Raw genomic sequence first — 13,226 nt, 5'->3', positions numbered from 1 at the left:
TTGTTGTTTCATGGAAAGATTTTCTCTGACTGGAACAAATGAGGATGACAGAAATATTTTTAGGCTTTCATTCATGCTTTGTTGTGAACATATTATTTCATGTAGTGAAGCATAAATCTTAATATGTCAGTGAGTGAAAGGCGGTAGTTTCTATGCTATAATCTGTTTACAATGTTGTGCGTTATGTTGTCAAACTGTTTAGAGGCCGGGGGAAACTTTCCCATGACTGCAGGAGAACTGTTGGTGCTCCTATAGTTAAAAAACCAGACTTTGTTGCACCTTGATTGAAGCGTGGTTTATAAAGAAAGCCCACAGATGTTTTGGGCAACAACAGACTTTTTCAATTAGGTCAACAGTCTGCAACTCATCTCATCATTTTCTGCATGGAGACATTTACTGGTCGTACATACTACTCACAATCAAGAGGAAAATGTGAGAAGGACAAGTCAACGTTTTACTTTTATTCATCTGAAGTATAAAACATTGCATATAGCAGGAAAGTGTACATCCTCTTGTGTAAAGCCAATGGTACAGAGCTGTATTGTTAGGTTTGCTTTAAACCATTTATTAAAAATGATGTCTGTTTATGCACATGAAGCCTGCAGCACCAGCCCTAATGTTTAACTATACATAGGTTGTAATTAAGACATGATTAATTATTTCCTGATGTTTGCTGTGTCTTTCCCCAAACCTCCCTGCACCACATTCCTCCAGTTAAACTTTATAGACCAGCATTAAAGAGGTAGAGTGTGTGACAACCTGTTAGCTTGCTGGTGTGAGTTTTCCATGACTCACTGCCCTCCAGCTTTTGAAGTTTAAATCCTCCTCGCAGTGATGTGTGATAATGGCCTCCATGTTTCTGTGGGTGCTGCTGGGGCTTCAGGCTAAGTATTGTTTAGAGAATAGCACACAGGTGGGAGGAAAAGTTGGAAAGGCAAACACTCCACTTATCATTACCGATCATCACCATCAGGCCTTTACCAAAAGTTTTCCTGATGTGGGTTCAGAGTCTTCCCAGAACTCCGGGCAGAGCCTTTTTTTGTACACTCCTCTTTGTAGTTGTTTGGTTTGTGTTCACTGTAGCCCATTTGTTTGTCTAAATAGATCCAGAGTTCACTGGCTTGCTTAGTAACAAGAACAAAGACGTACTCAAGAGGTTAAAAACAAAACAAATGTAAACAAATCTGTTTTAAATTGGACATAAAACAGCATAAATACATGTTTTTACAATTTGTTCGCATCAAAGGCCAGACAACTGTCCTTTGTTGTCTGTTGTTTGATCAAAGGCCCAGACATTTTCACTCCTGCCAAAGATAATCCTTCAATTCACTTGATTATAGAGTAGGCAAAAACTGCCACAGGTTTATACTTCTTCTATAGGGGGCGCTACACTGTGGTAACAACTGTTTTTACCATCGCATTTATGGACATCAGGGAAGTTTAGCTATCTTTGATCCTGAGACTCGTCATGGAGCATCACAGGCCAGAGGTGAAACATAAGTCAGTGAAATACCATCACATCTTGATCGATAAACGGTGAATTTAAATGACTTTATTATCACCCAGTGCTGGAATTATTATTTTTTTAAAAAGATGTGATTTATGCCTGGTTTATGCAGCATTCCGGATATCCTGACCTGAAAAGTTGAAGGAACTTGAATTTATATATTCATGAGGATTTTAGGTGGTATTAAGGTTGTTCTCTGTTTTTAAAGGCAGCTCTGAATCTTCTGGGTTTGTTTTCATCACAGTGCTGAGAGCATACTCCAAAGTAACACCATAATTGTCTAAAATCAGACAGATAACGACATGAACGTGCTGAACTTGTGTTTATTTTGATGGACTCGGAGTTTTGATGTATTTCAGTGACAAAGACGTCTGTCAGTTATGACGTCAGCATTGGGGTCCACTCTTCAGTCATTTCCCAATCAAAACTGACGATACAGAAGAAGGATATTGGCATTGATTCCCATTGATAATGATTGGAGTATACACAGTTGGCAGCAGCAGAGCTGCTCTCTCCCTTTTTGCAGACTGCACTCAGGCTGGCGACAGTCAGTTACTATGGTAACAGCAGTGCGCTGTCTGTCACTCTGACACTGTCTTTCCACTCTTCATTTTTCTGCTGTGTTATAGTATGATTGAAATAAGCGAATAAAATGTTGGAATAGGCTCCAGACTTTTTGATCTTTTGGCGCCAAATGTAACTAAATGATCTTAGCTCCATACTGTTTCTGACAGTTTGAGACAAAACTACAAACATTAATACATGTAAATAAATTAACACTGTGCTGAAAATAGGCTGAGGAAAGTACAGTGGTTGTAATGAATAAAAATAAACTGACTTCTTCTTGATATGGTTTGGTCTGTGATGCACAACTAAGTAGGTTATATAAAAAAAGCACAACAAAGCCCGTTAAAAAAGGAAATGAAAATCCAAAAATGATGCAAAGATATGAACTGAAGTACAAAAAAGTTGTTTGTCCTGATGTCTGTCTTTTTTATAGCCTGAAAATCCCAGACTTTTAGTTGTGTGAGAAATGTCTTTGCAAATGTTTTGAACTGTGTCAAATAGTTTTCTTCCACGTTTTATTTTTTTATCAGTAGGTTAGGATTTAGGCTTATCAGATACTTTTTTATGATGCAAAGTTTGCACAGCTTTTCACTCTCCCACCTGCCTCAGCAGTCTTAAGCGTTAGCGCTGCTTAGCAAATGTTAGCATTCTTAAATGCAAATATCAAACCAGTCAAACATCAGCGTTTTCTTTCTGAGAATTTGATCTCATTGACGTTATTTCCAATGCATTGTTAAAATTCTTTCATGATTCATTCTGTCTTTAGTTTATCAAGATGTTTTGTGGCATTTACTCTTTTGATGTAATGACAGCATGTGCATGTTTATGGATAATGTCCTTTATGAAAGACTATTCTCTCTTCCTTTGAAGCTATTGTTTGATGAAAACTTGATAAAAGTAAAAAAAAAAAAAGGAGTGGGGTGATATAAAGTGGGAACAAAAGCTGCAAAAGCCCTAAGGCAGAGCAATGTAAACTTAATTGCACTGTTAACCTGAGCTTGAATACGACCTGAGTCGAGTATTTACTCTGTCACACCAGGTTAAGTTGGCATTGAAAATGAAAACTGCCGGGCAAACATGTTCTGTCAACAACTGCACAGCTCAAGTGTACTGTCAATATTTAAGATATGTATTGGATAAATACCTCTTCATAAATAACACTATTTCAGGAGGGGGAACATTGTTTTGAATACTGTTACATTCATCAGTGATTAATTGCCAGGAATGTGTGAATAAAAGATGAAGCATGCAGATCATTTTAAAAAGAAAAAAAAAAGTTTTCCTGTGGTATGGTTTTTGCAGCTTAGCTCTCAAAGAAGAGGCAGGGCTGTTTTTGTACTCAAATCTCAGCACACCATGAAGAAGTGGAAAGGAACAAGTAATAAAAGGAAAATTACCGTATTGATCCGAATATAGGATGACCCCAATTATAAGACGACCCTCCTCTTTTCAAGACCAATCTTTAGAAAAAAGACGGAGGATCAAAATTCACTTTACAACAATTTTTTATTAAAATTCTGAGACAATCAATGAAAAATAGTGATTGCTTTCATTTTTGGCTATAAATACAATAACAATGTAATTCTGATGACGGCTCAGGTAACGGGCATGCCTTTGTTACGTTTCTCAATAACAAACTCATACACACTCCAGTCTAACTCTTGGAAACGGCTGCTCTGAGGAACACGATAAGCTTTTCTTTTACGGTTTGATTTTTCAGACGGTCTCTGTGGACTAGTGATCTTCGGACGTTACACTCCGTAACTCCACATTTTTTGGCTGCCTGACAGTTGTTTAACATCTCTGGTGCTCTGACCATCATCATCTTAAAATCAACCCCAGTTGATAACTTTCCCAAACTTTTGGTCCACTTTGCTCTGAGCAATCACCGTGCCTCTTCATCTCTCATCTCCTGTCACTGCGTCACTGCTGTGATTGACAGATCAAATCAAATCAAAATCAAGTTTATTTATCAGATACTTTTTTATGATGCAAAGTTTGCACAGATTTTCACTCTCCCACCTGCCTCAGCAGTCTTTAGCGTTAGTGCTGCTTAGCAAATGTTAGCATTCTTAAATGCAACGCAAATGCAATGCAGATCACTGCAGCCACCATGAAGTGGCAACCGTAGACAACTATCAGCATGTGTCAAGGGTCAGACCCAGATTATAAGACAACCCTCCACTTTTCACATTGTTTTCAATGAAAAAAACATGTCTTATATTCAGGTTAATACAGTTATTTGCCATAATTTTAACAAAACTTCTTTTTTTTTCCCTGCAGTATGTGGTCCCAGCATCGATATTGGAAATGACATCAGTGAATTTAGGCGTCTTGAGAACTGCACCGTAGTGGAGGGCTACTTGCAGATCCTCCTCATCGGTGATAAAAACAACAACATCAACCAGGATGTCTTCCGCTCCCTGAGCTTTCCCAAACTGACCATGATCACAGACTACCTGCTGCTATTCAGAGTGTCAGGCCTGGACAGCCTGAGCGCACTCTTCCCCAACCTCACCGTCATTCGTGGTCAGAAACTCTTCTACAACTATGCTCTGGTGATATTTGAGATGACCAGCCTGAAGGACATCGGCCTGTACAGCCTGAGGAACATCACCCGCGGCGCCATCCGCATTGAGAAGAACCCAGAGCTGTGCTACCTGGACTCCATAGACTGGTCCCTCATCATGGACGCCGAGTTCAATAATTACATTGCGGGGAACAAGCAGTCCAAGGAGTGCAGTGATGTCTGTCCAGGTATCATGGAGAACAACCCGCAGTGCAGGAAAACAATGTTCAACAACAACTACAACTTCCGCTGCTGGAACTCCAATCACTGCCAGAAAGGTAAGCTGATCGTCATACGTGACAGCTCACCAGGGATTTGATAGGCAAATCAACCATGCACACAGTCTGGCCTTTGGCCTGACTTGAGGATAGGTTTGTAGGGAGAGTAATGAACTCTGTGCACACAAATAGGGCGGATATTTTTTTGTTGTTGTTTGGTTTCTAGGTGGTAGAAGAAAAGTAAAATTTTGTTATGTAAGTGGCGTTTCTGTAGGTCTGTGCTGTGAAGTATATCAGGGTGAATCTGGGTAGAAGGATAGTTAGTATTACAAAAGTGAGAGTTACTTATCAATGGACAATCTTCCAGCTATAGTTTGTGCTGGGGAGAACCGACATCAACTGATGTGTGCTGTGGTTTACTGATCTGATTTTTTTTACAATACTCGAATAAGGCCCACAAAAAACAATGTTCAGCTTCACATCAGCCTCAGATAGTCATTTACTTAAAGACGGGGTATTTCTTTTCCATTTTTTCAACATGGACATAAAGTAACAATGCTGGATGTTCACACTTAAAGTGTGCAGATTTTCAAACCACATATACTCATATGATATAGAAATCTCTTAATCTGTAAACTGATCCTTTACTTTCCATTTTAAAAATAGCACAAAATCTTTGCAAGGTCTTTGTGAGTTTTGCTGAAATGATGACATCATTATATAAGGTTAGCTGGTTCGTCAAACACCAAGGTCTGCTTATCCCTCATCACTGACAGGCCTCCACAGAACTGGCCAATCAGAATGATGGGGGGTTTTGGAGTCGGAAGCCTTAAAGGGACAGCTGTTAAACTCCTGTCAATCATGTTAAGTTACGACAGTGGGCAGGAGGAAAGTATAAAAGCTAGGGCTGAGAAGATATGTTATTCTCGTGATTCCATTTTATTACGATAATTGGGGTGCTGATTCCATTCAAATGGTGATTCTTCAATTTGTACGATTTTTACGATTTTAAGTTTGCTTTTTGAACACCAGACCGTGGGAAAAGATAAATGATGATAATAATGTCTACAGATCAGGAGCCATATTTTCCCATAAAATGCACATCACATGAGTCAGAAACATTTCACCCTCTGCTGGAGAGAAGTGGTAACTTTTTTCCAATCCAGTTTATAAACAAAGACTGAAATGAAGGATTTTAATTTGAAAAAAAATGACAAAGAATCACGATTTTGATTTTGTCAAAAAAAAAAATTCCTGATATATTGCATTTTGTTTTTTTCTCCCACCCCTATTCAGAGCACAATACCCCCTCTTTAAATATTACTTTTAAGCATATAAAGTGTGTTTGCCATACGCTGTCAGAACAATTGCATCATCCTGACAGGGCCACTGAAGCTTGGACTTAAATCATCATTGCTTTTTCTGATTTGCTGCTCTATCTAAATGTGATCTACTGAAGGCAATGCTCTGACTAGAAGGTGGTAAGCTGGAGTAATGCAGTCGGCTGCATTCCTTGCAGAAGAGGTCATACATTCAGGTGTCTTGTTGCAGTTATTAGATGCCATGAAAGTTCAACTCGAGTGCTCTCATGTGCCTAAATAAACAGAATTAAAGGCATAAATGCCTCAGTTTAATTAAACTACTCCGAGCTCAGTGAGTGTGATGTCGCCCTTTAATTTTGTGTTTACGACTGCAGTGTTGTTTTGCTGGTGCATTTCAGACGATGTGTTTTGGCTGACTGAGTGTGTGTGTCTGGCTGAATTGTTTCCCTGGTGACTGGCGCCTTGCTGCAGACTCAGCATGTTGATGTTTTCAGTCTTGTGACCGTCGCAGCCTCTAGCCTGTGCATGCATGCATGCACATACATGCACATAGACATACACACACTCACTGCCTCGATCATAAAACAGGCTCAAAACAAAGACAGAGATGCAGGCACGCATAAATGTAAACAGACTTATACAGAGATGCAAATATGTCTGACACCTGGCCTGCTTTGTGGGTTGTTGGAGTGGCAGAGTGTAGGCATGCAGGAGAAGAAGGCAGGAGGTGGAATATTCTGGAGGAGGACATGTTGGATGGATGGAGGAGGTGTCAGGTGGAGCAGTGTGGCTGTGCCCTGTTTATCATTTCAAGACATAAGCATTGAGGGTCCAAAAAATGTCTACTCAACGAGCATTACTGCTGAGCACTAAGCAGGGAGATTAATTTACGTGATGTGACGTAATATTGGTCCAGACAGTTTAACCGTTATAAAAACTCTGGATTTTAACCATAGACTGTATAAAACACATGAAAATGAAGCCAATCCGCGGACGCAGCCACGTTTGGTATGACACCGGCTGTGAGTTTTTCCCCGAGCAGCAATAGGGCGCCCACCGATCATGTAACCTCAGCTTTGCCTCTGATTGGAAAATCAAACAATCCTAGTAACTTCTAAACTGCAGAGATTAAAAAAAATCACTCACCGTACAGTGTGTGCCGACAATGAAATCAGTGTTTCAAACCCAAGTCATTTTTGTACCAGGCTGTAAATAAGCTTTTTAATGCCGTAAAAGTCTGTTTTTATGGCTGGGTGTTTACTTGACTTCCGGTCTTCCTGTAGCCAGCCTCAAGCGGATTCTCAATGAACAGCAACTTTTAGCACTTCCGCATAGGCTTCATTTTTACTAGCCGGATGTTGGCCCTTGATTTTAAGTAAATCAATCCTCTGTAAGGTTCATCTACAGATATGACTTCACATGCAGGAACACCACCTGCCACACCTCATCAAAGACTAAACAGCAACCTGCAGCTGTGTTGCTTTGACAAAAGGGCAACATTTTAGGAGATTGCAAAATTGAGTTTTGGTCATTAATGAATGCATTATCTCTAAGGAGGGGTTTTTATTTCAGAAAAGCTTGATCAGTATCACAGTTACATTACAATCAGAATCACAAGTTTGTGATGATTTGAACATGACAGTATTTTGTTTTTGAATGCTGCAGTGATGAAACTTCCTTATAAGAACAAGTGGTACTGAAAAACATGCTGGAAGTATTTCAGAAATGTGGAGTTTAACTCCAACTTCATCGTTTACAGAACTTCCGCTGCTGGCCCGTAATAAATTGCTTGATGATTAACAGTCATGTAAATGTGTGTACACACCACAGAATAATTGAGCTGATTTATGTCCTGATCTCCTCCTTACGATCAAAGCCAGCAAAGGCCTGATTGTCTGATGTCTTCAAATGACATTGTGTGTGATTCTCCTGTTGTGTGTGGTGTGTTAAGAGTGATTTTGTCCGGTTTGGGCTGCTCAGAAGGCCTCTGGTTGAGAGATCGTAGATAATGACTGGTTTAATATTTGGGACTAGAAATCCTGTAGTGTGTAGGGCACTCCGAGAGGAGCCGAGCAGGTAAAGAGTGTTAAGTCACGTGCAAAAATGAGCTGTCCTAAGAGGAAGCAAAGCTCTATCTGCAATACTTCGGACAACTTTACTTGCCTCCAAATCGCACTGTTATCTATACAGCCCATATCCCCGCCGCTGCCACGACTTTTTCCATAATCGTTCTCTTTTTTTTGTTTTTGTTTTTTTCCTTTTCAAAATTTTATAGGCCAACAACCATCATTGCCTTTTCCCGTTGGTCCGTCATGTTTGTTTACACTGAAGTCCAGTTTTGCTGCGTGAGATTTGAAATATTGTGCGTGAAGAAGCTGAAGCTCTGCTGAAGAATCTGTTAGTGTGTGGTTTGCTCCAGAGTGCACGCCCCACACTGTAAGATCAGAAGAAAGATCTTGTGCGATCTGTCTTTAGTTTTCATCAAGTGTGAGGTCTCTAAATGTGTAAAGGTTTGAAGAATCCTGTAATATGTGCCAGCCTTAAGACTCTTTTGTACTGGTACTATTACACTATTGGAAGGGATCTCCTTTAGACCTAGTTGAAATATTAACTGTAATTTCACCCTAACTTCCAGGTCAGGTAGTGTCTCAAAAATATAGCTTGGTTGGGATGATTTATGCAACACTAAGCTTTTCTTGGACATTAGCCCAGAAATTGTTTCCATTCCATCAACAATTCTTAAAGAAATCTGCCGTCAGGTGAAATCAGGTCAAATGTAACGGCGCCGTACAGAATCAGCCCAGTTCCTCCTGATAAAAGTTACTATGTCTGTTTTCTCTGTTGAGTCTAGACTCAAACATGTTGTTTTTCAGATAGTGGTGGCTGTGAAGGACAGGAAATAGATTGTGATTTTGTTTTTAAATAGCCAACAACTAATTCTGAATGCCTTTGCTTGTATTACTGTTACCAGTGCTGGTGCGACAGCTGCTGCTACTACTGTTTCTCTCACTGCTGCCTCAACTGCTAAACCATCTGCTGCTGTGACTGTAACCACTGTTATTACTATCACTACCTCCAAAACTACATCAGTCACTTCTAACACGGGTCTGTCACATTCATCAGTTTTACAGCGGTATGTAGTCATAGAACACATGCACACAATTTCCATGTAGAAAAAGTGGTGTCAGCAGAGTTTAAGTGGTGTCTGTCTGAAAACAGAAACACATTCCTGTTAGCATAAGAAATGGGAAAGCCAACTCAGGTCTCCCAGGCAAAAGATTTCAGTCTGCGTTGCTCTCGACTAACTAGACTAATGGGACACTTTTAGGCATGACTAATGTGTTTTTGTTCTGTTTTGCTTCGTCCCGTCCAAGAGGTTGACATGTTTTGTTCAATCAGTTTCAGTAGACTAAATATAGAAGGAGTGGAGAATGACCCTGTGAAGATGCACAAGCAATCAGCCCGGCTCCAGTGGGAGTTTGTCAGCCTGGGCAAATGGGCCATCACTTGCCACTGCTGCTGCCTTAAAACAGCAGTGATCTGAAACAACACGGGCACTCCTGCTCTCACTGCAGAGACTGCATTGTTGTGCTATTTATTAGGCGGTTTATTGGAGAAGTCGGGTGGCAGTAAAGCTAGGCTTCATTAAATTGAGGAAGGCTGAGAGTTTGAGTAGTTGAGCTGGCCGACTGAACTGTGTTCATTTCCTCAAGTTGTTGTTCTGTGGCTCCAGTACCTGCAGATCAGAGTGAGTGTAGAGGTAAAGAAAAACCATGGTATGGTTCTAACTCTGTCATCGGGTCATAGTTTGGTACATTAAAGGATCAGCAGAAAACCTAATCTAATCCAACTTTATTTGTTCAGCACTTTAAAAACAGACACTGAAAAACCACAAACATACTTTTTCTGTAGAGTTGTGATAAAATATTGATACTTCAACTTTTAATGTTAATATTTTTGTTAAATTAAAAAATATATATTTTAGGGGAATTGGAAGTACAATACGTCCTCTGCATCTCCACTGCGGTAGATGGCGCTGAAGAGCTACTCCACTGTATGTTGCCCATAAACTGTATATAAATATAATCTCAAAGTATATTCAAAACATTTAATTCCTAAACTTGATAATGTGGGTTTTGATGCTGTAAACATCAATGTTTTCTCTCTTTTCTAGGGTAAGTTTGTTTAAAGTTTAATTCTTACAGTGTGGTAGACTGATAAGATAATAATCATAGTTATGTTTTGTACAATATTCCATTTTTTATAAGTACTATTGGTTTCACCAAGTGACGTTTATCAGTTTCACTAGCTGACCACGTATTTTATCCATTAAGTTTTTTGCAGGATTAGTTTAATGTCACTGTAGTTGAAATTAGGGCTGCAACGATTAGTTGACATAATCCACTACGTCGACGATAAAAATTCATTGACGCAAATTTTAATTGTCGACGCGTCGCATTATTGTTTTTATTGTCGTTGTAATACGCATTTGTAACATTAGTTCACAGCATGAGGTGCTGTGTTATTGGATACTTTTATGGGAAAAGATCACTAAGTTCTACGTAAAATACTGATGAGGAAAAATCTCCACTCCCACAGAGCGCTGTGCACTGACGGAGGCTCTGACGGAGCCTGACAGCTCCTGGAGTTTAGCGTCTGATAACGTGATTTAGAGAGTCTCCTTCACTCTCTGTTACAGACATTTTTCAGGATCTGAGTCACAAACTAGTGTCAAAATTCCCCTAACTTTTGAAAAGAGGGGACACTTATCACTCTCAAGCTCACACTGCAACGGTAACACTCAGCGGGTAGGAGGAGGGGCAGAGTGCGCATGAGCGAAGTGGAAGTAGCGCATGTAGTGAAATGAAACTAAACGCGTTGTTATGAAGAGCTGGGAGAGAGTCCGGTGGTATCATACAGAGAGCAAAGCAAGCCCCAGTAAGCAAGTAAACATTAGAAAACAAGCCCAAAGTCACTAAAAAGCGGTCTGTCCAACACTGCGTACAACAACTTCATTTCCCTGTTACCTGCTTCATTCATTTTGAGATTTATTTATTTTTTTGTATAGTACTTATATTTTTTATGTCATCATGAATGAAATAAAGACAGACAAACAGACAAACATGACACAGGGCTGACCAACCAGATGTAAGAACCTAACTCTGGGTAAATGCAGTGAAAATGCAACTCACAGGTTGAATTATAAAGTTCTGCACATTTTAAAGGCCAAATTAGGTTGAAACACAAAATAATCGTGTTTAATCGACTAATTGAAAAAATTATAGATAAGAAAATAGATAAGTCGACATTAAAAGTAATCGTTAGTTGCAGCCCTGGTTGAAATGACAAACTTGATGCACTATATGTTTTCAAGTTAGATGTGAGTATAAAACACTGCATCTGACTTTCTTTATTTCAAACACAATCAAATAGATAAGCTATTTTCAATCAAACAGTTAACTGGATAGAATATGACAAAATATCACAAAATTGTGATATTGTGATGTTACCGTATCGTAACCCAAGTATCGTGATGCGTATTGTATCATGAGGTTCTTTGCAACACTCAACTTTATGGTTGTGCATTTTGTGTTTAGTTATGCAGATTTTAACATTTGATGCCATCATTAGCTTTGTTAAATTCTTAGAGTTGACAAACTTAACAGTAAGACGATCTCAATAAGAAGATAAAAACACTAATAGGTGAAACAAATACAAGGCCTACATGGGCTGTTGATAATTTCTAAACTGAAGCTTGTTGTGTTTAAAGGGTTTGAACAGGAGACTGACTGGAAAACTAATATTGTAGTAGGCTTCAACCAACTTTAGCAGACTTGAGCTTTTATTAATGAAAGCAATTGGTATACTACATAAGAGCTCTTGCTTGACATTGAGCCATCATTTCACATTTTCACCTTATCATTGTTGTTGCCAAAAGAGATGTGTTAGTGGAGGATTCAAATGAGCTATTTTAGGTAACCAAGCTTTCAGAGTGGTGCAGTCCCATACCAAAACAAAATCCTGCACCTCGTGGCTCAGGATAAAAACACTGCACCGTCTTGCTTAGAATAAGCAACAAAACTCTCCTGAGTAAGTTTTATCAAAGCTCACTGGAAATCATGTTTGTTTGGCTTGGTTTCACCAGGGCAACAAACACTCACACCATAGAGCACCACGTTACAATGTTTTTTTGTTTTTGTGTCTCTTCTTATAACGCCCTGTATCAGGCTTCAGTAATCTGACCCACAATCTTTTGTTTGAATGTGTGCCTTGCTCACAGGCCTTCTGCTGTGCTGGCACGAAAGCCAACTTTGTATCCGCAGGCGTTTTATTACCAGACCCGGTCTGTCATTCATCAGATCAATAAATGACGGAAGGGAAAAGTGCTGGCCCTGTTTTCATTGAGTCTATATGAAGGACATGCTTTCAGCCTGAACTCATTCATAAAACTGCTACAGAGCAAAGAGAGTTCAAAGCCTGTCTGCCTCTCTGGGAAAGTCGAGTGTTTTTTAGCCGTGACGCTGGTGGGGGCTTCATTCTTCCATGTTTACTTCCCTCATTTGTTTTTTGGAATCTGGTTTGGGTGTTTTGTCTCGTTCATAACTCATGGGCTTCTACTAAAGAGGAACCATGTCCGTGCATGCTGGGAGCAAACACACTGTCTCACCCTCGCTCCAACACACCAGCCAGCACACACACACACACACACACTCACACATTGAGCAGCATGGGGGATGTTTTTCCGGTGCTTTGTATGGTCTGAGGAGATGAAAGCACATCATTAAAGTACAAAGTAGGTCTTCTGGGATTTACTGGAAGGACTTTTTTTTTGTCTTTTGTTAACCCTTGACTGAAGGGATTACACATTAAACTACAAGGATTGTCCTCGGGGTTGTTGCTCAGCTTTCCACTAGATTAATTTTCAATACTTGACATGTCTGTGTTTGCTAATTTAGTTGACATATTGCCCTGATGAGACAAAGACCTCCATGAATTTGTGTTTTTTTTTTTCCTGAAGGACAAAAATGATGTGTTGTGACTAC

The 13,226-nt window shown here is 39.6% G+C and overlaps 1 protein-coding gene across 2 annotated transcripts in view; it reads left to right on the top strand.

Annotated features, from left to right (window-relative positions):
• igf1rb (insulin-like growth factor 1b receptor) overlaps positions 1 to 13,226 on the top strand; it is a 56,728-nt gene that overhangs the window by 5,959 nt on the left and 37,543 nt on the right. For both annotated transcript variants that reach the window (XM_074667233.1, XM_074667234.1), the window contains one exon: positions 4,358 to 4,921. In XM_074667233.1, the coding sequence (XP_074523334.1) occupies positions 4,358 to 4,921 (564 nt within the window). The remainder of the gene's footprint in view (positions 1 to 4,357; positions 4,922 to 13,226) is intronic.

The sequence above is a fragment of the Halichoeres trimaculatus genome, unplaced genomic scaffold, assembly GCF_033239565.1.
Source record: "Halichoeres trimaculatus isolate MK-OKI-2021-1 unplaced genomic scaffold, fHalTri1.1 fHalTri1_scaffold_3, whole genome shotgun sequence".
Lineage (NCBI taxonomy): Eukaryota > Metazoa > Chordata > Actinopteri > Labriformes > Labridae > Halichoeres > Halichoeres trimaculatus.
This window is presented reverse-complemented; position numbering and strand designations above follow the sequence as displayed.